The 23493-nt window shown below is 49.7% G+C and overlaps 1 protein-coding gene across 16 annotated transcripts in view; it reads right to left on the bottom strand.

Moving 5' to 3' along the window:
• Positions 1-23493, bottom strand: part of UBAP2 (ubiquitin associated protein 2) — a 66657-nt gene that overhangs the window by 25292 nt on the left and 17872 nt on the right. For 10 of the 16 annotated variants that reach the window (XM_075582892.1, XM_075582755.1, XM_075582940.1 and 7 more), the window contains 9 exons: positions 22121-22254; positions 20461-20538; positions 19093-19203; positions 18500-18653; positions 17936-18013; positions 17778-17859; positions 17137-17240; positions 16680-16732; positions 6746-6813 (listed from right to left, as the gene is read on the bottom strand). In XM_075582892.1, the coding sequence (XP_075439007.1) occupies positions 6746-6813; positions 16680-16732; positions 17137-17240; positions 17778-17859; positions 17936-18013; positions 18500-18653; positions 19093-19203; positions 20461-20538; positions 22121-22213 (821 nt within the window). In that variant the 5' untranslated portion in view covers positions 22214-22254. Of the gene's footprint in view, positions 1-6745; positions 6814-16679; positions 16733-17136; positions 17241-17777; positions 17860-17935; positions 18014-18499; positions 18654-19092; positions 19204-20460; positions 20539-22120; positions 22255-23493 lie in introns of those variants that run through there. The other 6 variants (XM_075583007.1, XM_075583033.1, XM_075583025.1 and 3 more) reach the window with 2 other exon arrangements.

Raw genomic sequence — 23493 nt, 5'->3', positions numbered from 1 at the left:
CTAACATCTTTGGACTATGTCACATATCCCCCTCCCCAGCTCACACCTACTGGGGTGAGCGGCCATGGACCTCACTGGGGTGAGCGTCCTACCTGAAATACTTGAGCTAACTCCTCAGTACAACATTAAGTATTCACATGATACGAATATGAACTTTTTCCATGGCAATTATGGACAATAGGTTTCGTCATAAGAGACTATACTTGGCAAACATATTTTGTTGCTCTCTATTAGGGAACTATTTTGAAAAATAAGTGTCTAGCACACATTCTTACAACCCAGGATATGCTAAATATATTCACAAAACCAGACAATTTCTATTACCTCCCTGGGTTTTTCTACTGTAGAATATGAACCTCCTTATATATTTACCAACCGAAAGGTCCATCAACCCTGTATATTCATTTGTAGTTTAGCTACATTTTCAACACAGAGAACCAATACAACACTGTAACATTGACAAAATGCTTATTCTAGAGGCCTAATATACCTTAACTACAATAGCTTATTTGCATAGTTAAGTGTCCGTGACATAGTCCACACGTGTAATAACAAAAAAAAATATCGGTCAATTCCCCAAACACATTTTTTTTTTCTTTGACTTCCAGTCCATTACATTTCCTGACTTTATTTCATAGGCCGCTGCAAACTGCAAATGACTGGACTGTTTCTTTAGCTTCTGACGGAACTCTGGGGCCGGATAGTCTTTGTCTTTATATTGTGGCCCAGAGTGGCGAGATCCGGAAAAATTCAAGGCCAGCGTTGACCTTCGTCGCTTTTGATTTGCGACCTTTGAACCTTTATGGTACTTAGAAGATGAAGCACTGATTACCTGGAGCACCTTCACCTTGATGGGGCTCTCACTAACTCCGGCTGTACCCTGTGGTATTTTATCTTTGCAGCCGGCAGGCATGTAGTCTTGGACCTCTCTTTCCTGAGGTCTACATTTATTCAGGCGGAAGTACCGCTGGATAACCAGTGACGCATTTCTCAGGGTTTGATAGCGAATCCTGTTCTGTGTCATCCTAGTCAGAGACTGGATTTTTATAGTTGCTCCTTTCATAATGAGGAACCTGTTTCGTACCATGCGGGCACGGTAGAATGATTGAAGAACACAGGCTGCTTTATTCCGGTGATTGAACCGACGAATTTTCATCCCTCTGTAGGCAGCCTGTAGGATGATAGTTGCGGCGCGTTTACGCCGATAATTTTCTCTTTCCCTTCTTCCTTGGACAAGAGCTTTGCAGTGCTTCTGAATTATTCTAATGCTTTTCTCCTTTTTCAAAATGTTAAGTTCCTCCACGAGAGAATTCTGTTTTGTGCATACATGTCGCAATTCTGTTCTCAGAGCGTCAATTTCTTCCTGGTGCTGGCTCTGAGTGTGCATCAGTGCTTCCTGCACTTCTAATTTTTCCTGAGTCAACTGTTTCTTTACTTTTTCTGCTTGGTCAGTCAAATCTGAATTTTCCAATTTCAGAGTCTCATTTTCTTGCTTTACAGTCTCTAACTCACTTAGGGCATTCTTATGGGTTTGCTTCAACATTCCCAGCTCTGTGTTCAGACCGTGGCCCTCCAGGCGTAAGTGTTGCACCTCTGTGCTGAGCGCATGAACCTCTTGTAGAGCCTTCCCGTATTTCTGTTTTAGGATAGCAATCAATTTGTCAGACTTAATCTGTTTTTCCTCCATGGTGGCAATTACGGTGTTGGCCTTTTCCAGATTAGTCGTCACCTCTTCCAGCTCACTCCGTAAGAGAGACTCTGTTTTCTTCAAAGCCTCGTGCTCTTGTAAAGCTGGAAGTATACACCTCTGTAACTCGGCGTTCGCTTCTCGCTCCTTGTTCCAACATTCTCGCACCTTATTGTTAGATTCTTGCTCCTTCTTCCAACATTCTCGCTCCTTCATCAATCCCTGCCGCAGGACTTCATAATCATGGCGGGCAGCTTGGAGTGCAGAAACCAAAGCCTCTTTATCCTGGTTCAAGGATTCAGCTTCCCTTTGCTCCTCCTTTTCCTTTGCCACTGTTCCCGTGACAATTCTGCCTGTCACTCCGGTCTGCAGCACATCTCGGCGCCTTTCTGACGCATGTCCTGACAGCGCAGGTTCAAGTGGCTCGGTCACTTCCCCTGTGACTTGAGGAACAGTTTTCTTTTTCTTCTTTCTTTTTGCTTTATTAGCTCCAGAGATATCAGTGGTACTGGGCACACGCTCACTGGTATCAGCTTCCACATCTTGCTTGCACTCATAGGGCGTTGCTTGCTTTTGCAGCTGTTTGTCTTTGAAAATTTTGGGGCACACATCTTCCATGTGACCTACTTTATGACAGGCCCAGCATACTAAATTCATCTGTGGGTACGGCTCTCCTCCAGGGGCCACATACGAGTCATCATCATCATCATCATCATCATCGTATGGCCTGAAGGGACACTGTTTTTCATGATTATGTACATTACAAAACAAACATTTCACGTCGGCCATTTTAGAAACCCGGCAGGGACAATTTGCTAGCTGCAATTTCACTCACTTCAGCAACTTGCATACAGCACTTGCTAGCTGCAAATTCACTCACTTCAGCAAAAGGCATTTGCTTTACAAACAGCACTTGCTAGATGCAATTTTTTTTTTTCTTCAGCAAAACATTTTGGTTTTCTGTTTGGGTTCAGGGTGCTATTGCATCCACACTTCGCACACTCTCTGTGTATGCTAGAAGCACAACTGATATACACAGTGGGACAGACTTCACTCATAGCATCTGTACTTTAGTTCAGCTGGGCGGCCATTTTAAACCCCCGCATTTATTTGCAAACCCACAGACTTTTTAGTGTCGACCCGCATTCTCCACCATATGTGACAAACGCCCCTCTTTTGTAGTGCTGACGTCTGTCTGGGTTCTTCCCGACACAGTCTTCTAGGGTTAATTATACAACAAACAGGATCATGCAAAGTATTATGCTGCTTAACTCAGGCTTCTGCCTGCTTTATTTTCATCCAAGTAAGGTACTGCAGCTTTAACATGTGAAGGTTAGAGGTACTCAGATACTTTCATTCAGCAGTTCACATATTTCAGTGTTACAATATTTCCCACACTGTTATTTCAAGAAATAAAACCAAAATCATATAAGCAAAATCCTATCCCTTTCAGGGATCTAACTACACATCAGAATCAGTCTCTCTAACAGCTGCTGGCCAACTAAACTGGTTCCCCAGCTTAAAACAATGCTCTCTCATTTAGGGTCACAAGATACAGCACAGTCTTTTAGCAACAGCAGTAACCATTTGTTTTGTCTTATCTGTTTGTGGTGTCCAGGCAAATCCTCTGGTACTGTGATACGTGGAGGGGCCGTCAACCCCGACACTGGAAACAGGGGAGCAGCGATACCCCCAGCCTCCAAGGAGAGAGAGTGAAATGCAAAACCTCTCTGCTCTAAATACCTGTGCATGTGATTAGAAGAGCAGGTGAGGGAGAACTAGAGCCATTGTAATCTGTGGTCTGGATTTTCCATCCAGCTGCCTGAGTTAATGTGATGCTGTGGAACGGATCATTTTTAGCTATTCCTGCACTTTCTGCTCTAAAATGGGGCAGAAAGCTGCCTAACATCTTTGGACTATGTCACAGTATGTATGTATGTATGTATGTATGTATGTATGTATGTATGTATGTATGTATGTATGTATGTATGTATGTATGTATATATATATATATATATATATATATATATATATATATATAAAAATATATATATTTGCATGATGAAGCCACTGTACAAATGAATGTGTGAAAGGTGGCTATCGGGCCAGGGTGGCTTAACCCCTTAATTACCTTTGCGGTTATCCGATAAGGTGATTAAGGGGTTAATTGATATCAGAATGTAGTTGCAATGTATTGGCTATGTATTTTGTTGGCAACGGAGGACACAGATTTCGCTGGCGAGGGGGCTTCTTATTGATGAGGTGAGTAGAACTTTATTTATTTTATTATGCTACTTAATGTGTTTAATAATGGGCAAATAATCTATTATCCCTATCTGGATAATAGTTATTTTGCACATTATTGTACTGTATGTGTTGTGGGGGGGGGGGAGGGGAGGATTGATGTATTTAATGTATAGGACATGTTTATTTTTTTTTACATACAGGGTTGTTTCCTCAGGTCTGCGGGGGACCTATGGAGACCACCTGCGGTCTCCTCACGGGTAAACGGATGCCGGGTCCACGGGGGACACCTGCGGGGAAGAACCGGTGGCCCCACATCTGTGGGGGCACCGCGGACCCATAGGGACCACCCGTGGGCCCCCAGACCTCCGTGGGAACCACCCGAAGCCCCTCAGACACCGGTGGGTCTGACCCGGGGCCCCCCAGACAGCCGCGGGCCTACCCGTGGGGACCCCATTGTGGCCCACGGTGACCCGCGGAGACCACCTGGTGGACCATGGCACCTGGCGGGGACCACCCACAGCCCTCCAGACCCTGTTTGAAACATGGTGCCGGGCTACTGTAGGTCTGTGAGGTGACCCGTCAGGCCCACCGGGGACTCCCGTGGGCCTGGGGTATTAACCCTGTATGTAAAATAATAAATCATGTATTTATGGGGGGGCACAGGGGGTGGGTTATGTATTGAATAAATATAATGATGTTTATTGTGGGGCTGTATATTGTTTTTATTGTGGGTACTGGGGGTGGGGGAAGGGGGTATTGGCCCCAAGGGTATGTGGGTAGGCCTCCCGGCTGGGTATTGGGTGAGGGTGGTTAGGCCTCACGGGGTGGGGGGGTAGTGGGGGAGGGTATGTAGGCCTCCCGAATGGTGGATGAGAATGAGTTAACCCCTTAATGACTGTAGCGGTTAATAACCGCTATGGTGATTAAGGGGTTAGGAGCCACATTACATTGGCTGTTTTTATTCTTGTTCATGTTTTGCAGCATCGGAGGGGGCATGGACGGTGATGAGGATGGCCTTCATCGTGGCAGCCGGACATGGGTGAGTGCTATAAGTATTTAATGTATTTATTGTTCTTTATGTATTTTAAATGGGCAAATTCACTATTATCCATATGTGGATAATATTAATTTTGCACATTACTATACTGTATGTGTTAAGGGTGGTGTATTTATGTGTTGTAATTTTTTTAGGGGTGCACTGAATTGGTACTGCAGGTCTGCGGGGAAAACCCGAGGGCCACCGCCGGCCTATAGTATCATTGCTGTGCATCCCAAAAATTTGATATATGTAATGGGGGTATAGGGGTTGTTGGGGGCACAGGGGGTGTATGTTTATTGCAATGTTTATTGGGGGCAATTGTCCCCAATAAACATGCTATTATGCCTTAACCCCTTCATTGCCTTAGCGGCTATCCGCTATGGTAATGAAGCATCATTAATGTGTTTTCATAATATTGTGCGGGAGCAGGGGGTCCCCTGAGCTGAACCGCATTGATTTGTGGCTCAGGGACCCCCTGCTTCCCGAGTTACAGGCCCCGGTTTGGAGCATCGGTGCCAATGTCGCCGCCATCTTTATAGCGAGCACGTCGTGTATGGGACGCTATAAAGATGGCAGCGACACTGGCACCAGATGACATACCGGGGCCTGTAACTCGGGGAGCAGGGGGTCCCCGAGCCACAAATTAATGCGGTTCAGCTCAGGGGACCCCCTGCTCACAGTATACTATTAAAAATATATTAATGCTGCTTCGTTACCATAGCACATATCCGCAAAGGTAAGGAATGATTGTTTATTGATATGGGTGTTTTATTCATAGTGTAGATGTGCAGAGGGTCTCCGGAGCTGAACCGCTTTGGTTTTAGGTCCGGGGACCTCCTGCTTCCCGAGATACAGGCCCCTTTATGGGGTGCCGGTATCCCTCTGCTTTGTTTACATTCCGCGGTCACGTGATCGGGACATTTAAATGCAGAGGGATACCAGCACCTCATAACGGGGCCTGTATCTCGGGAAGCAGGGGGTCCCCGGACCTGAAACCAATGCGGTTCAGCTACGGAGACCCCCAGCACATGTACACTATGAATAAAATGTTATTTAAAATATTTTTTAATGTGCCAATGTTTGCGCAGAGAGAGCGGCGGATCTCTCTCTGCTGCAAACACATCTCGGCAGGGGACGGCTTCTCGCCAGGCAGACTGTCTCGCCACCGGCTACTCGCCATGTTTGGTAATGTTGCTCTCGCTGTGATTCTCCAGGGATTCGGCCCTTCCTGCATACAGCGAGGGCAACATGCCAAAAACATGGCGAATTCAAACCCCTGGCGAATGCAATTTTCCACTGCTTAGTGCATGACCCCCTTAGAGTTCAATTCGTTTTTTGCATATACCTATACTTTATTTAATCAAAATAAACATCTGAAAGATACCTGCTAAACTGCTTTGGGTAATTCTGTTTACAACCAGGTTCAGGAACTAAAAAGCCATCCTCCTTAATGATATTACATGTGTAGAAGGCTGTGGTGTGGACTGGAGTTGCCCACCTCTGCTTTAAAGGCGTTAATAGTTCTGCCACAATGAAGGTACAGTATTATTGCAAAGAGAAGTGAGAGTTCTGCGTTAGAGGAGGGGGTTAACATCTAGAAATGGCTGACTTCCTTGTAAAACAAGCTTTACACCCCATTAAAGAGTCTCACACAGTTGCACACGTTCTGTATATTTTAAGTTGCAGAGTGAGCATGTTCATTGGTGCAATATCAAATAGAAAACGCTGCGTGGAGGATGTTACGACAGCATGTCGGCATTAAAGGATCTCACCTTTGTCCAGGTGTGATGTGGTTCTCTGTTGGAACAGAAGACGCAGTGAAAACCTTTGTTTCAGAAAGCTGCAGAAAAAGAAAAAAGTTGGTTTATTGCACATTTTGCAAATGACGTAGGTTTTTCCATTTGCTCCTTTGTAGTTTAAGCCACAAATGTTTGCGTATTTCCTTTCACCAACATCAACAATGCCTTTCAGAATGAACACAGAACATTTAGATGCAGCCACCATTACCTGAACATACATTGTATTACACAACTGGTGTGCAGAGTACAATTCAGACAGGATTTTAAGACGAAATGTAGAGCATTGCAGATCTGCAGGCAGTAAAAATAAATTAAAAAAAAGTTGAAATATTCCCTAATCCGGCGGGTTGTAACCAACGGTGCTTCTCCCTTGTATTTGACACCCCATCATTGCTAGAGGGGACTAAAACACTGCTGTTCAACGAGAGAGGTTTACCATTACCTCCCCCCAGCTATACCCAAAGTAACACGTGGTTCAGGCGTTACCTGCATTAGCTTATTCTATGGGCAAAGGGAAGCTAAAGAAGCCACTCCTTTGAGCAGGGGTGGTCAACCCCAGTCTTCAAGAGCCACCAACAGGTCAGGTTTAAAGGATTTCCCTGCTTCAGCACAGATGGTTCAATCAAACAACTGAGCCACCTGTGCTGAAGAAAGGATATCCTTAACCTGACCTACTGGTGGCCCTTGAGGACTGGAATTGGCCAACCCTGCACTAGAGCATGGGTGCACAATTTGGGGGGCGAAAGATTTTTCTAGGGGGGGGGCGCGGTGGCTGCAGAGACCCCACTCTTTTCCCCAAGGCCTTTAAATGAAATGCAGGGAGATCGTGTGAGGCCCCTGCAAGCTATTACTTACCAAGATTCAGACGGTTGTTGACGCGTCGCCACGACGTCAAATGAGGACGCGGGGCCACGTGACTCACATGACCCGCGGCGTCATTTGATGCCGGGAACTGAGGTAAAGGGGGCGCAGCTGCAAAAGTTTGCACACCTCTGCACTAGAGGAGAGACTGCGCTCTGATACTGGTCTTACCAAATGACTGCTGCTGCCGAAACATACAGACGCCAACAGGAATATGAGAGAAAAACATAGCTGGGGCAGATAGGAGCCAAAACGCAGCATGTGCTGAGTGAAGGACAAGATTGAACACAACTATTCTGTGATTTCACACACATGCTAGCACTTATTACTCACCCCTCCCCTATAAATTACAGGTGACAAGTTACACATTCCTATCTTCAACTGTATACACCAGAAGCGGTGCAAGGAATAGGAGTATATGTATTTGTGACTTTAAATACAGATGTGCGGTTTTAGTAACCGTCAAAGAATGGTGTCGGCAAGTTTCAGGCAAGCCAACGACTAGACACAACACTTCTGTTTTGAAATCTTCCAAGTGGTTGTTTCAACTTTTTTGATAATATGTTACAAAAATAAATAAAATACAGAACATCTGGGAGACATCGCTTGGTCCAGCAGAGGAAAGACCAAAGAACTAATTTTAGGGGTGATCCTTAATTGGACCAAAGGGAAGTAATCGTAAGAATGTCAAAAAGCGGTCCAACGTATGGAATTGGAGCCAACGTATTTCTAATGTAACATGTAAATCTTTTACCCTGCCCGTTTTGTGAAAGGTAACATTGCTCCCTGATTTTTTCACAATTTATACCCATTTAGAAAAAGGATCATGAATTCTGTTTCCATAAATAGCAGCAATCAGTTGCTATGTGGCGCAGGTCTCGCAGCTACCCCCACCAGTCTATTTCTGGGGATCTCACCAAGATGTAATATTGCTTTGGTACCAGGCAAACATACAATTAAAAACTGCAGGGTAGGTAGTTCAACAAGCCATTGCAGTTTCACTGTCAGACCAGGTTCGGTCCCGTGGCAGTGAACGTGGCGCCCCCCTCCCACGTCCGGTCACCATGAAAAAAAAACAACTAATCAATTACAGCCGGTCCTTGCTTATCCAACGTAATGTGTCCCGCAAACCACCGTCGGGTAACAGACCGTCGGATTGCGGATCCCATGTTAATCCGCAGCGGTGAGCGTCGAGAAACGGAGCGTCGGATTGCGGGTCCCATGTTAACCCGCAGTGGTGAGCGTCGGATAACGGAGCGTCGGATTGCGGGTCCCATGTTAACCCGCAGTGGTGAGCGTCGGATAACGGAGCGTCGGATTGCGGGTCCCATGTTAATCCACAGCGGTGAGCGTCGGTAACGGAGCGTAGGCTTGCGGGTCCCATGTTAATCCGCAGCGGTGAGCGTCGGTAACGGAGCGTCGGATTGCGGGTCCCATGTTAATCCGCGGCGGTGAGCGTCGAGAAACGGAGCGTCGGATTGCGGGTCCCATGTTAATCCGCAGTGGTGAGCGTCGGATAACGGAGCGTCGGATTGCGGGCCCCATGTTAATCCGCAGCGGTGAGCGTCGGTCGGGTAACAGACCGTCGGATTGCGGGTCCCATGTTAATCCGCGGCGGTGAGCGTCGGTAACGGAGCGTCGGATTGCGGGTCCATGTTAATCCGCAGCGGTGAGCGTCGGATTGCGGGTCCATGTTAATCCGCAGCGGTGAGCGTCGGGTAACGGAGCGTCGGATTGCGGGTCCCATGTTAATCCGCGGCGGTGAGCGTCGGGTAACGGAGCGTCGGATTGCGGGTCCCATGTTAATCCGCAGCGGTGAGCATCTGGTAACGGAGCGTCGGATTGCGGGTCCCATGTTAATCCGCAGCGGTGAGCGTCGGGTAACGGAGCGTCGGATTGCGAGTCCCATGTTAATCCGAAGCGGTGAGCGTCGGGTAACGGAGCGTCAGATTGCGGGTCCCATGTTAATCCGCGGTGGTGAGCGTCGGGTAACGGAGCGTCGGATTGCGGGTCCATGTTAATCCGCAGCGGTGAGCGTTGGTAACGGAGCGTCGGATTGCGGGTCCATGTTAATCCGCGGCGGTGAGCGTCGGATTGCGGGTCCCATGTTAATCCGCAGCGATGAGCGTCGGTAACGGGTTCCATGTTAATCCGCAGCGGTGAGCGTCGGATTGCGGGTCCCATGTTAATCCGCAGCGATGAGCGTCGGTAACGGGTCCCATGTTAATCCGCAGCGGTGAGCATCGGTAACGGAGCGTCGGATTGCGGGTCCCATGTTAATCCGTGGCGGTGAGCGTCGGGTAACGGAGCGTCGGATTACGGGTGCCATGTTAATCCGCGGCGGTGAGCGTCGGGTAACGGAGCGTCGGATTGCGTGTCCATGTTAATCCGCAGCGGTGAGCGTCGGTAACGGAGCGTCGGATTGCGTGTCCATGTTAATCCGCAGCGGTGAGCGTCGGGTAACGGAGCGTCGGATTGCGGGTCCCATGTTAATCCGCGGCGGTGAGCGTCGGGTAACGGAGCGTCGGATTGCGGGTCCCATGTTAATCCGCAGCGGTGAGCGTCGGGTAACGGAGCGTCGGATTGCGGGTCCCATGTTAATCCACAGCGGTGAGCGTCGGATAATTGACCGTCGGATTGCGGGTCCCATGTTAATCCGCAGCGGTGAGCGTCGGGTAACGGAGCGTCGGATTGCGGGTCCCATGTTAATCCGCAGCGGTGAGCGTCGGTAACGGAGCGTCGGATTGCGGGTCCCATGTTAATCCGCAGCGGTGAGCGTCGGTAACGGAGCGTCGGATTGCGGGTCCCATGTTAATCCGCAGCGGTGAGCGTCGGGTAACGGAGCGTCGGATTGCGGGTCCCATGTTAATCCGCAGCGGTGAGCGTTGGATAACGGAGCGTCCGATTACGGGTCCTATGTTAATCCGCGGCGAACGTTGGGTAACGGAGCGTCGGATTGCGGGTCCCATGTTAATCCGCAGCGGTGAGCGTCGGGTAACGGAGCGTCCGATTACGGGTCCCATGTTAATCCGCAGCGGTGAGCATCGGGTAACGGAGCGTCGGATTGCGGGTCCATGTTAATCCGCAGCGGTGAGCGTCGGGTAACGGAGCGTCCGATTACGGGTCCCATGTTAATCCACAGCGGTGAGCGTCGGATAATTGACCGTCGGATTGCGGGTCCCATGTTAATCCGCGGCGGTGAGCGTCGGATAACGGAGCGTCGGATTGCGGGTCCCATGTTAATCCGCAGCGGTGAGCGTCGGGTAACTGAGCGTCGGATTGCGGGTCCCATGTTAACCCGCGGCGGTGAGCGTCGGATTGCGGGTTCCATGTTAATCCGCGGCGGTGAGCGTCGGGTAACGGAGCGTCGGATTGCGGGTCCATGTTAATCCGCAGCGGTGAGCGTCGGTAACGGAGCGTCGGATTGCGGGTCCCATGTTAATCCGCAGCGGTGAGCGTCGGGTAACGGAGCGTAGGATTGCGGGTCCCATGTTAATCCGCGGCGGTGAGCGTCGGGTAACGGAGCGTCGGATTGCGGGTCCCATGTTAATCCGCAGCGGTGAGCGTCGGGTAACGGAGCGTCAGATTGCGGGTCCCATGTTAATCCGCAGCGGTGAGCGTCGGTAACGGAGCGTCGGATTGCGGGTCCCATGTTAATCCGCAGCGGTGAGCGTCGGTAACGGAGCGTCGGATTGCGGGTCCCATGTTAATCCGCGGCGGTGAACGTTGGGTAACGGAGCGTCGGATTGCGGGTCCCATGTTAATCCGCAGCGGTGAGCGTCGGGTAACGGAACGTCCGATTACGGGTCCCATGTTAATCCGCAGCGGTGAGCATCGGGTAACGGAGCGTCCGATTACGGGTCCCATGTTAATCCGCAGCGGTGAGCGTCGGGTAACGGAGCGTCCGATTACGGGTCCCATGTTAATCCGCAGCGGTGAGCATCGGGTAACGGAGCGTCGGATTGCGGGTCCATGTTAATCCGCAGCGGTGAGCGTCGGATAACGGAGCGTCCGATTACGGGTCCCATGTTAATCCACAGCGGTGAGCGTCGGATAATTGACCGTCGGATTGCGGGTCCCATGTTAATCCGCGGCGGTGAGCGTCGGATAACGGACCGTCGGATTGCGGGTCCCATGTTAATCCGCAGCGGTGAGCGTCGGGTAACTGAGCGTCGGATTGCGGGTCCCATGTTAACCCGCGGCGGTGAGCGTCGGATTGCGGGTTCCATGTTAATCCGCGGCGGTGAGCGTCGGGTAACGGAGCGTCGGATTGCGGGTCCATGTTAATCCGCAGCGGTGAGCGTCGGTAACGGAGCGTCGGATTGCGGGTCCCATGTTAATCCGCAACGGTGAGCGTCGGGTAACGGAGCGTCGGATTGCGGGTCCCATGTTAATCCGCGGCGGTGAGCGTCGGGTAACGGAGCGTCGGATTGCGGGTCCATGTTAACCCGCAGCGGTGAGCGTCGGGTAACGGAGCGTCGGATTGCGGGTCCCATGTTAATCCACAGCGGTGAGCGTCGGATAATTGACCGTCGGATTGCGGGTCCCATGTTAATCCGCAGCGGTGAGCGTCGGTAACGGAGCGTCGGATTGCGGGTCCCATGTTAATCCGCGGCGGTGAGCGTCGGGTAACGGAGCGTCGGATTGCGGGTCCCATGTTAATCCGCAGCGGTGAGCGTCGGGTAACGGAGCGTCGGATTGCGGGTCCCATGTTAATCCGCGGCGGTGAGCGTCGGGTAACGGAGCGCCGGATTGCGGGTCCCATGTTAATCCGCGGCGGTGAGCGTCGGGTAACGGAGCGTCGGATTGCGGGTCCCATGTTAATCCACAGCGGTGAGCGTCGGATAATTGACCGTCGGATTGCGGGTCCCATGTTAATCCGCAGCGGTGAGCGTCGGGTAACGGAGCGTCGGATTGCGGGTCCCATGTTAATCCGCAGCGGTGAGCGTCGGTAACGGAGCGTCGGATTGCGGGTCCCATGTTAATCCGCAGCGGTGAGCGTCGGGTAACGGAGCGTCGGATTGCGGGTCCCATGTTAATCCGCAGCGGTGAACGTTGGATAACGGAGCGTCGGATTGCGGGTCCCATGTTAATCCGCAGCGGTGAGCGTCGGGTAACGGAGCGTCAGATTGCGGGTCCCATGTTAATCCGCAGCGGTGAGCGTCGGTAACGGAGCGTCGGATTGCGGGTCCCATGTTAATCCGCAGCGGTGAGCGTCGGTAACGGAGCGTCGGATTGCGGGTCCTATGTTAATCCGCGGCGAACGTTGGGTAACGGAGCGTCGGATTGCGGGTCCCATGTTAATCCGCAGCGGTGAGCGTCGGGTAACGGAGCGTCCGATTACGGGTCCCATGTTAATCCGCAGCGGTGAGCATCGGGTAACGGAGCGTCGGATTGCGGGTCCATGTTAATCCGCAGCGGTGAGCGTCGGGTAACGGAGCGTCCGATTACGGGTCCCATGTTAATCCAGAGCGGTGAGCGTCGGATAATTGACCGTCGGATTGCGGGTCCCATGTTAATCCGCGGCGGTGAGCGTCGGATAACGGAGCGTCGGATTGCGGGTCCCATGTTAATCCGCAGCGGTGAGCGTCGGGTAACTGAGCGTCGGATTGCGGGTCCCATGTTAACCCGCGGCGGTGAGCGTCGGATTGCGGGTTCCATGTTAATCCGCGGCGGTGAGCGTCGGGTAACGGAGCGTCGGATTGCGGGTCCATGTTAATCCGCAGCGGTGAGCGTCGGTAACGGAGCGTCGGATTGCGGGTCCCATGTTAATCCGCAGCGGTGAGCGTCGGGTAACGGAGCGTCGGATTGCGGGTCCCATGTTAATCCGCGGCGGTGAGCGTCGGGTAACGGAGCGTCGGATTGCGGGTCCCATGTTAATCCGCAGCGGTGAGCGTCGGTAACGGAGCGTCGGATTGCGGGTCCCATGTTAATCCGCAGCGGTGAGCGTCGGGTAACGGAGCGTCGGATTGCGGGTCCCATGTTAATCCGCGGCGGTGAGCGTCGGGTAACGGAGCGTCGGATTGCGGGTCCCATGTTAATCCGCAGCGGTGAGCGTCGGGTAACGGAGCGTCGGATTGCGGGTCCATGTTAACCCGCAGCGGTGAGCGTCGGGTAACGGAGCGTCGGATTGCGGGTCCCATGTTAATCCACAGCGGTGAGCGTCGGATAATTGACCGTCGGATTGCGGGTCCCATGTTAATCCGCAGCGGTGAGCGTCGGGTAACGGAGCGTCGGATTGCGGGTCCCATGTTAATCCGCAGCGGTGAGCGTTGGATAACGGAGCGTCGGATTGCGGGTCCCATGTTAATCCGCAGCGGTGAGCGTCGGGTAACGGAGCGTCAGATTGCGGGTCCCATGTTAATCCGCAGCGGTGAGCGTCGGTAACGGAGCGTCGGATTGCGGGTCCCATGTTAATCCGCAGCGGTGAGCGTCGCTAACGGAGCGTCGGATTGCGGGTCCCATGTTAATCCGCGGCGGTGAACGTTGGGTAACGGAGCGTCGGATTGCGGGTCCCATGTTAATCCGCAGCGGTGAGCGTCGGGTAACGGAGCGTCCGATTACGGGTCCCATGTTAATCCGCAGCGGTGAGCATCGGGTAACGGAGCGTCAGATTGCGGGTCCCATGTTAATCCGCAGCGGTGAGCGTCGGTAACGGAGCGTCGGATTGCGGGTCCCATGTTAATCCGCAGCGGTGAGCGTCGGTAACGGAGCGTCGGATTGCGGGTCCCATGTTAATCCGCGGCGGTGAACGTTGGGTAACGGAGCGTCGGATTGCGGGTCCCATGTTAATCCGCAGCGGTGAGCGTCGGGTAACGGAACGTCCGATTACGGGTCCCATGTTAATCCGCAGCGGTGAGCATCGGGTAACGGAGCGTCCGATTACGGGTCCCATGTTAATCCGCAGCGGTGAGCATCGGGTAACGGAGCGTCGGATTGCGGGTCCATGTTAATCCGCAGCGGTGAGCGTCGGATAACGGAGCGTCGGATTACGGGTCCCATGTTAATCCGCAGCGGTGAGCGTCGGGTAACGGAGCGTCCGATTACGGGTCCCATGTTAATCCACAGCGGTGAGCGTCGGATAATTGACCGTCGGATTGCGGGTCCCATGTTAATCCGCGGCGGTGAGCGTCGGATAACGGACCGTCGGATTGCGGGTCCCATGTTAATCCGCAGCGGTGAGCGTCGGGTAACTGAGCGTCGGATTGCGGGTCCCATGTTAATCCGCGGCGGTGAGCGTCGGGTAACGGAGCGTCGGATTGCGGGTCCATGTTAATCCGCAGCGGTGAGCGTCGGATAACGGACCGTCGGATTGCGGGTCCCATGTTAATCCGCAGCGGTGAGCGTCGGGTAACTGAGCGTCGGATTGCGGGTTCCATGTTAATCCGCGGCGGTGAGCGTCGGGTAACGGAGCGTCGGATTGCGGGTCCATGTTAATCCGCAGCGGTGAGCGTCGGTAACGGAGCGTCGGATTGCGGGTCCCATGTTAATCCGCAGCGGTGAGCGTCGGGTAACGGAGCGTCGGATTGCGGGTCCCATGTTAATCCGCGGCGGTGAGCGTCGGGTAACGGAGCGTCGGATTGCGGGTCCCATGTTAATCCGCAGCGGTGAGCGTCGGGTAACGGAGCGTCGGATTGCGGGTCCATGTTAACCCGCAGCGGTGAGCGTCGGGTAACGGAGCGTCGGATTGCGGGTCCCATGTTAATCCACAGCGGTGAGCGTCGGATAATTGACCGTCGGATTGCGGGTCCCATGTTAATCCGCAGCGGTGAGCGTCGGTAACGGACCGTCGGATTGCGGGTCCCATGTTAATCCGCAGCGGTGAGCGTCGGTAACGGAGCATCGGATTGCGGGTCCCATGTTAATCCGCAGCGGTGAGCGTCGGGTAACGGAGCGTCAGATTGCGGGTCCCATGTTAATCCGCAGCGGTGAGCGTCGGTAACGGAGCGTCGGATTGCGGGTCCCATGTTAATCCGCAGCGGTGAGCGTCGGTAACGGAGCGTCGGATTGCGGGTCCCATGTTAATCCGCGGCGGTGAGCTTTGGGTAACGGAGCGTCGGATTGCGGGTCCCATGTTAATCCGCAGCGGTGAGCGTCGGGTAACGGAGCGTCAGATTGCGGGTCCATGTTAATCCGCAGCGGTGAGCATCGGGTAACGGAGTGTCGGATTGCGGGTCCATGTTAATCCGCAGCGGTGAGCGTCGGATAACGGAGCGTCCGATTATGGGTCCCATGTTAATCCGCAGCGGTGAGCGTCGGTAACGGAGCGTCAGATTGCGGGTCCATGTTAATCCGCAGCGGTGAGCATCGGGTAACGGAGTGTCGGATTGCGGGTCCATGTTAATCCGCAGCGGTGAGCGTCGGATAACGGAGCGTCCGATTATGGGTCCCATGTTAATCCACAGCGGTGAGCGTCGGATAATTGAACGTCGGATTGCGGGTCCCATGTTAATCCGCGGCGGTGAGCGTCGGATAACGGACCGTCGGATTGCGGGTCCCATGTTAATCCGCAGCAGTGAGCGTCGGGTAACGGAGCGTCGGATTGCGGGTCCCATGTTAACCCGCGGCGGTGAGCGTCGGATTGCGGGTTCCATGTTAATCCGCAGTGGTGAGCGTCGGTAACGGACCGTCCGATCCCATGTTTATCCGCGGCGGTGAGCGTTGGATAAGCAGTTCCGACGCCGGGTAATGTGCCCAGCCTACAGCATTATGCAGCGTCGGATAAGGTATTTGATGGAAAGCGGGATATCGGATACCGAGGACCACGTGAATAAGTCAGTAGTGCAGTCTTTCTACGCATGCAGCATGAGATTGTTATGGTTTGAGAGAAATGAAGATATTTCTAAAGATAATGGGGGAATATTTGTAACTGCTCCTCTTGAAAAATAAAAACAAACCCCTACAAAATATTTCATTATATAATCACATGAAGCTCTTCATTCTTGTGCAGCTGAAGCCCTTCTGATTACATATGTAGAGGAGTCAAAGTCATAACCCCATGCCATTAATATTACACACAAAAATCCAACAGCAACACATCACTTACATCTTCATTCCAGTCTTCTGCTGTCCACTCTTCCATGGAATTCCTCCATGTGACTTTAATAAGGGGAAAGAAAATTAAACTTGCAGAAACACACACACCAGAAATGAAAGTTTGAATTCTTATTGTGTAAGAGCAAGTTCTTTTTCTAGATCCTTTATAGATTTGGCAGGTCCCAAAAAGGCATATTTAAATCGAATTTATTTAATTTTTTTACCCCCGAAAACTTCAAGAACATAGGGGGCCCCTAGAAATGGGAGTAGCAATTTGGACAATGCAAGTAAAAATGTAAATTATAGTGGGAGAAATATTATATTGCGTTCTAAAGCAGCAATACATTTGGAAACAAAACTAAAATATGTGGTGTACATACATTAATGTATTACATTTCTACTATTGACACTTGTTCCCCTCAGAAACTGAAATATATATTATATTCTGTTTAAAATGAAATTATTACCATTTCCATCATCCCCATCACTCTGACCTGCCTCCCAAACCTCTGATTTCCCCCTATAACCATCATTGGCAGATGGCTCTGTGTAATCTGCAGGATTAAAAGTCCTGAAACAAAAAGAACAGAATTAGTCAATAACACACAAAACATTTCCAACGTAAACATAGAAGAAATAAAACCAGGCAGCCCAAAGATTGTGTTTATATATTTTTTTAACCCTAGTTCATGAGGCACATTTGCTGCCAGAGGAACCCAATGCAGCAGGAGTGGCCAAGTCCAGTCTTCAAGGGCCACCAACAGGTCAGGTTTTCAGGATATCCCTGCTTCAGCACAGGGGGCTCAATCAGTGGCTGGCTCAGTCAAAGATTGAGCTCTCTGTGCTGAAGAGCCACTTGTGCCATCTTCAACTCAGCCACCTGTGCTGAAGCAGGGCCATCCTTAAAACCTGCCCTGTTGGTGGCCCTTGAAGACTGGAGTTGGCCACCCCTGCAATACAACTCCGACCCTGCCACAATCTGAAGAATAGCATTGACGAGGCCCAAAAACAAGCTGTTGCATTTTGTTCACCCATTCACAGCCAGATCAGACTGGTAGCAAAGGAGGAAACCAATGCGCTGTACAATGGAAACTCTTTACACACGTACCCCATGCCTTGTGCAGAAAACCTTCCTGACCCTCTGCCCCGGCCGCGACCTCCAAATCCTTCAACAGAACACAGATGAACAGCTAGTTCAAGGTTTTAGAAGGACAAACATTTGTGCTATTAAAAAAAAACAAATGGGAAGGGGTTTTCCGATCGTACCTCTGCCACGTCCACGCCTCCCGCGGTCCGATGGCCTGTCGCCAAGGCCACTGTCCACACCATTTTCTTCTGCTCGGACTGCGTGAAAAGGATTTGCATAATTGAAATTTCCGAATACAACGTCTGGAGGGTAAAATAGCAAGCTGGAGAACATCACATTATTATGGCTTCTTAATAACTAGCAACTGATCAGAGACATCAGCGCAGAATAATTTCCAGCAGTAATTCAGAGTAATAAAAAGGGATTGACATGTTCAGAGGGTTTCCATTTGGCCCAACTACAAACTCAGTAGCCTTTAAGTGCCAGAACAAATAAGTTTTCCAAGAGGCCAATGTTGTGTTACTAGAATGGAGAACACTAGAAAGATGGATAGATGTGTGTATGTACACACGTCAGTTAATTATTTTAATGGAACAGTGTACAGTAAATAAAGATACCACTTGTGAGCACATTAACATGTCTCAGGCAGGTCTGCAGCCCTTCCTTTCCCAATGATCGCTTAGCAAACTGCTTCCACTGCAGCCAGGGATTCTGGGTAATGACATGCTGAACTTTTCACATACACTCTCTGCCGCGGCTTGCTCCTCGCCCCCGTCTGCTGGAGCTCCCGCGGCCACGACTCATCTCTCGGTCGCCTCTCTTCTCCCGGTTTTCTTTGTTTTCAGAACTCTCTTTGCCAATGCTTTTCTTCTTCCCACCAACAGTTTCCCAAGAAGTCTAATTTTAGGGAGAAAAATATATAAATGTAATTAACAGAAAAAAGCCACTATAGTGTCCATAACAGGCTCTTTAAGCTCCCGTTCGCACAGTGTGTCAGTAGAGCAGAAAAAGCTGTACAGTAGACCCCATTCCCAAACAGCCAGGGCCTGAACTGAGGCTTTAATAGAACAGGCATTCAGGAAGCAGGGAAAATGATCAAGCTATTTTAACAATAGACATAAGTTATCTGCGAATGCCCATTTACATGAATTGCAGGAAATTTCAGTACATTCAGTGCTACCATCAAAAGATAAAATGAGTTTACAATATTCGGTGTATATATATATATATCCAAAATAGGCACTTCTGACTTGTAAATTATCATTTTGAATTGAGCTATTGTCCGCAAAGTTTTTTTCTTCCATAAAAAGGAAGGAATAACGCCCGGTGCTCTTACTGTGTCTGAATTGCCTTCCAGCAGTATGTTTATGGCTCTGTTCACATCTCCATTACAGTCGTGAAGTGCCACTATGCACTCATCCTGGTTCTTCCCTGTGACTTCCATCAGCTGCACAGAACAAGATGAATAAGCACAAGTCATTCACTAATGTCTGACACACATTATTAGTCTCACACGTTTCCCATACAAAGCAGTTTCCTTGTTCCATCACATTTGATTACTTTAGTCCTGCAGTTTAGTGGGAGGGCAGGGGGGGGTATAGAACATCATTTTTGAAAAAACAAAAAACAGGTAATGCTTGGGAACTCACCAACAACATGAAGTAAACATAATGGATTTTGAGGTACGGGTTGTAAAATGTGCTCTTCTTGAGACCGACAGCTACAGAGAACGTAATACTGGGCCGGAAAGCCACGTTGATAAAGCCTTTTTAGTGTGCTGCTCTTGGATAAATAGTCTGTTTAACTGCTCAGGTTGATACTCTGGCATGCAATACCCAATGGATACCATTTAACCCCTAAAGTGCCCCCTGACCTTGCTAACACATCAAGGTCTGGCACTCGAGTGGCCCATAACGTAGTACCCACGCCATGGGCTTTTCGCCCGTTTAAGGGGAGATGGCGTTTGCCGCTCCCACGGAGAGCTGAACGCAATCCGAGCGAACGGAAGGAAAGTCCTCTCACTTTGCTTCAGTGAGGTCGCAACCATGTGATCTCAATGTGTTGGGGACTGTGGCACTTAAGGGGTGGCCAACTCCAGTCCTCAAAGGCCCCCCAACAAGTCATGTTTTCAGGATATCTCCGCTTCAGCACAGATGGCTCAGTCATTGACTGAGCGGAGATATCCCCAATACCTGACCTGTTGGGAGCCCTTGAGGACTGCTGTTGGCCACCTCTGGGTTAAATATTTTCTATTTTCTTCCAGCTATGAACTTACAAAACAAAAAAAAATCTTTTACATTCAAGCAGCCCTGCAGGAGACTGTTTTTTATATAGGTTTGAAGAAGGGGGTCTTCAGAGCTGAACCACGTTGATTTCAGCTCCGGGGACCTTTGATTCCAAAATAATTAAATCCATAGGTGCTTCCGGTAGAAGCCCTGGCTGGGTTCACAATATGGCGGTGTAAAAGTGCTGCATCCTGCTGGCCAATAGGAAGCTGCAACGTCATCCCTTGGGTCTTCCTATTGCCCCACGTGACTCGGGACCTTTAAACTGCAGGGAGATACTGGCAGGTATCTACAAAGGTAATTATCTCGGGGAGCAGGGGGTCCCCGGAGCTGAAATTAACACGGTTCAGGTCCGGAGATCCCCTGCGTCAATCCTATATGCAAAAAGGTGCAGCTTTAAGTCCTTCTACATCGCTTACTTGTTTAACTTTATCCTCAAAGTCTGCATCGTTCTTATCATAAATCATCTGTGCGAGGCGGATTTGCTCAGCTGTTGCCTAAAAGGAGACGGAAAAAAAAAGGGGGGAAAAAATGCATCATCAGCCTAAGTAGTTATTAATCCTGGTTGTGACTGAATTTACAACAGTAGTAAATGGAAAACGTAGATAGGAAGAGATTTTTGACTATTCCTCAGGATGTCAATAGACAGACTACACTGGATACATCAAGCGAATACTGCAATTATCAGTCCCTACGCAAATTCAAATCTCAGCTTTCATTTCGGTAATTGTTTTTAAATCTGCATGCTTTGTGGGGATTCTGCTGTGAACTTTTAAAAATGTGGCAGAAAAAAAGCACAAAGGAATTGAAGTTAGTGTGTAAATATGGGGGAGCGGGGGGCATTTCCCTGCCTTTCGCGCCTCCATTTAGTGTTGTGCCACTGCCTGTGGGAGAGCAGATCCTGTTCAATACAAGGTGCCCTTTAACATCTGAAACATACTGATCAAGCATTTTGTTTTTCAGGGCACGCACTAAAAAAAAAAAATAGCTTTTCAAATTAAAAAAAAAAAAATAATAATAAAAAAATGGATGCTTTAAGAGATGTTTGAATTTGCTCAAGGAAGACAATTACATGAACCGCTTAGAAAAATATTTTGTTGGCTACGAGGGATAGAAACTTAAATCAATGGTGCTCAAATCCAGTCCTCAAGACCACCCAATGGGTCACGATTAGGGGCGTAGTTATAGCACCGGGGGCCTTGTCTCACCCCCTGCAGACAGGCGGGGGAGATGGTATGCAGCGGAGGGCCCCCAGTGTTAAAGGAAAAGCCAGCAGAAGAATCAGCACTTGTTAGAGGCAGAGCAGGATGGCAGGGGCGGAGCGCGGCCCAGAAGTCTCTTACTTCCGGTTTCTGCTGCTAGAGCGCGCTCCTCACCTAGTGCCGTCCTGCTCTGCCTCATATGCCGATTCTTCTACCGGCTAATCCTTTAACACCGGGGGCCCGCCGCTGCATACCATCTCCCCCGCCTGTCTCCATTGCCACAGGTAGGCATGGAGGAGGGGGGAGCGAATTATGATGAGGGGGATGAGGAGAGATGAGGATGGAGGGGGAGAACTGATGAGGACAGATGATTATGGGGATGGGGAGTGATGAGGAGAGATGAGGTGGAGGAGAGAGGATCGGGGGGAAGGGGGGTGAGAGAGAAACAATTTCAGTCAATATTAATATTGATGGGGCCATGAATAAAGTTTTGCCCGGGGGCCCACGCACGTCTAGCTGCACCACTGGTCAGGATGTAAGGATATCCCAGCTTCAGCACAGGTGTCTCAGTCTGTGCTGAAGCAGTGTGATATCCTGAAAACCTGACCTGTTTGGGGGGGGCGGGTGCGTGGGGAGGTCATGAGGACTGGAGTGGAGCATCGCTTATTTAAATATTAATAGAATAGACTTCCAGAGGCTAATACAGCAAAGGAATTCACCAGCAGAGAAAGGACAAACTGCCAGGGAGTTCAGCCACTGACGTATTGCAGGTAGAAATGGACAGTAGAGAAGAAACATTAGGCCCACCTAGTGCACCCCTTGTCCTGGGGCTGTTATTGCTGGTATACACAGCCAGCTCCGTTATGCACACACTTACCTGTACCTGTTTCTGTGGCTGTGTCTGTGGAGTTGAAATTTGGGGTTTTTCCCGAGTGCCCCGGGTACGTTCATTGCCCACCGAAGTCATCATATACAGTATATACAAAACAATGTATGTACAAAATAGAAAATCTGAAACAGACAGAAACTAATATTGGCACAAAATCCAGGTGAAAATACTGCAAATATTAATTCATATTCATCCTGAAAACAAAGGCCAAGAAGCAACTTACAAAATACATATATCCCAGGGCAAGCACACATTTGTGGAAAACATTATCACACTAAAGCCCAGGTTTCATAAACTGTTCCAAGTCTTAAACCTTTTTTCCCCCCACTTAAGATTCAACCAGAGGTAACCAATTAAAAACAAATTCCAAAACGTGGAGTGGGACGCACAATATGCCGAAAACACGTCTGGCATTTAACTTCCACAATTACAAAAAGGCACCAGCAATGCATTCTGCTTCGTTGTAGTGAATGGGTTACCGGGAGAGGACACCCAGCACAGTATGCTCATCACTGGACATCACACTTTGTGACATTGAACAACTGAATTCAAGCGAATTGCCATTAACAATCGATAATGGCAATCACACTTTAGTCAATAGCTGTGCACTGTGCCAACTCTGGTAACGGTTATACAATGTACAAGCGGTGGAGTGTTTATAGTAGGTCCAGTAAAACTGCTACAGCCAAACAAAGGTTATAAAAAATAAGAAAAAGGCATTAATTGACTGCTGCTCTTACAGAGAATCTTCTGATGCTATATGAGAGAAATCAATACAAGAAGCGTAGGAAATAACAGATTGTAACATTCTAATTTTAGAGACTGGAGCTGTAGACAGGTATTACCAACACCAGAGGTTGCTTTCTGGCACTAAACAGTTTAATATAATAAATGAGGAGTTCTATTTATTGCAAGTTACCGTTATAAATGCAAGGGGGAAATTACACCAATTCAATATTGGCATCTAGTACCCAGGCACAAGGTTGCCAAACAGGAGACATTGAAGGGGTGCGTGAGTACCTCCTAGCACGTACCAAGAAGAAATCAGGGCAGTACCAGGTTTAAAAGGTTAAATGTAGATCGACATTTAAAACAAGTCTTTAAAAAAAAAAAATAATAATACTTATTGACAAATTTAAGAGGGTCTCAGGTTTCAAAATGAATCAAACAAAATCGGAAGCATTAAACATAAGCCTTCCAAAAGAAATGGTGAAATATCCATCAACTTTAATTTCAATTGGCAACCAGAGTCCATTAAATATCTAGGGGTACAGATTACAAATGATTTTAAATCCCTCTATCGGGCAAATTTCCCCAAAGTAACACAAACACAGAGGCTATTAGAACATTGCCTACATATA

Source organism: Ascaphus truei, chromosome 1 (assembly GCF_040206685.1).
Source record: "Ascaphus truei isolate aAscTru1 chromosome 1, aAscTru1.hap1, whole genome shotgun sequence".
Classification (NCBI taxonomy): Eukaryota; Metazoa; Chordata; class Amphibia; order Anura; family Ascaphidae; genus Ascaphus; species Ascaphus truei.
Note: the sequence above shows the minus strand (reverse complement) of the source record. Positions and strands in the feature narration are given on the sequence as shown.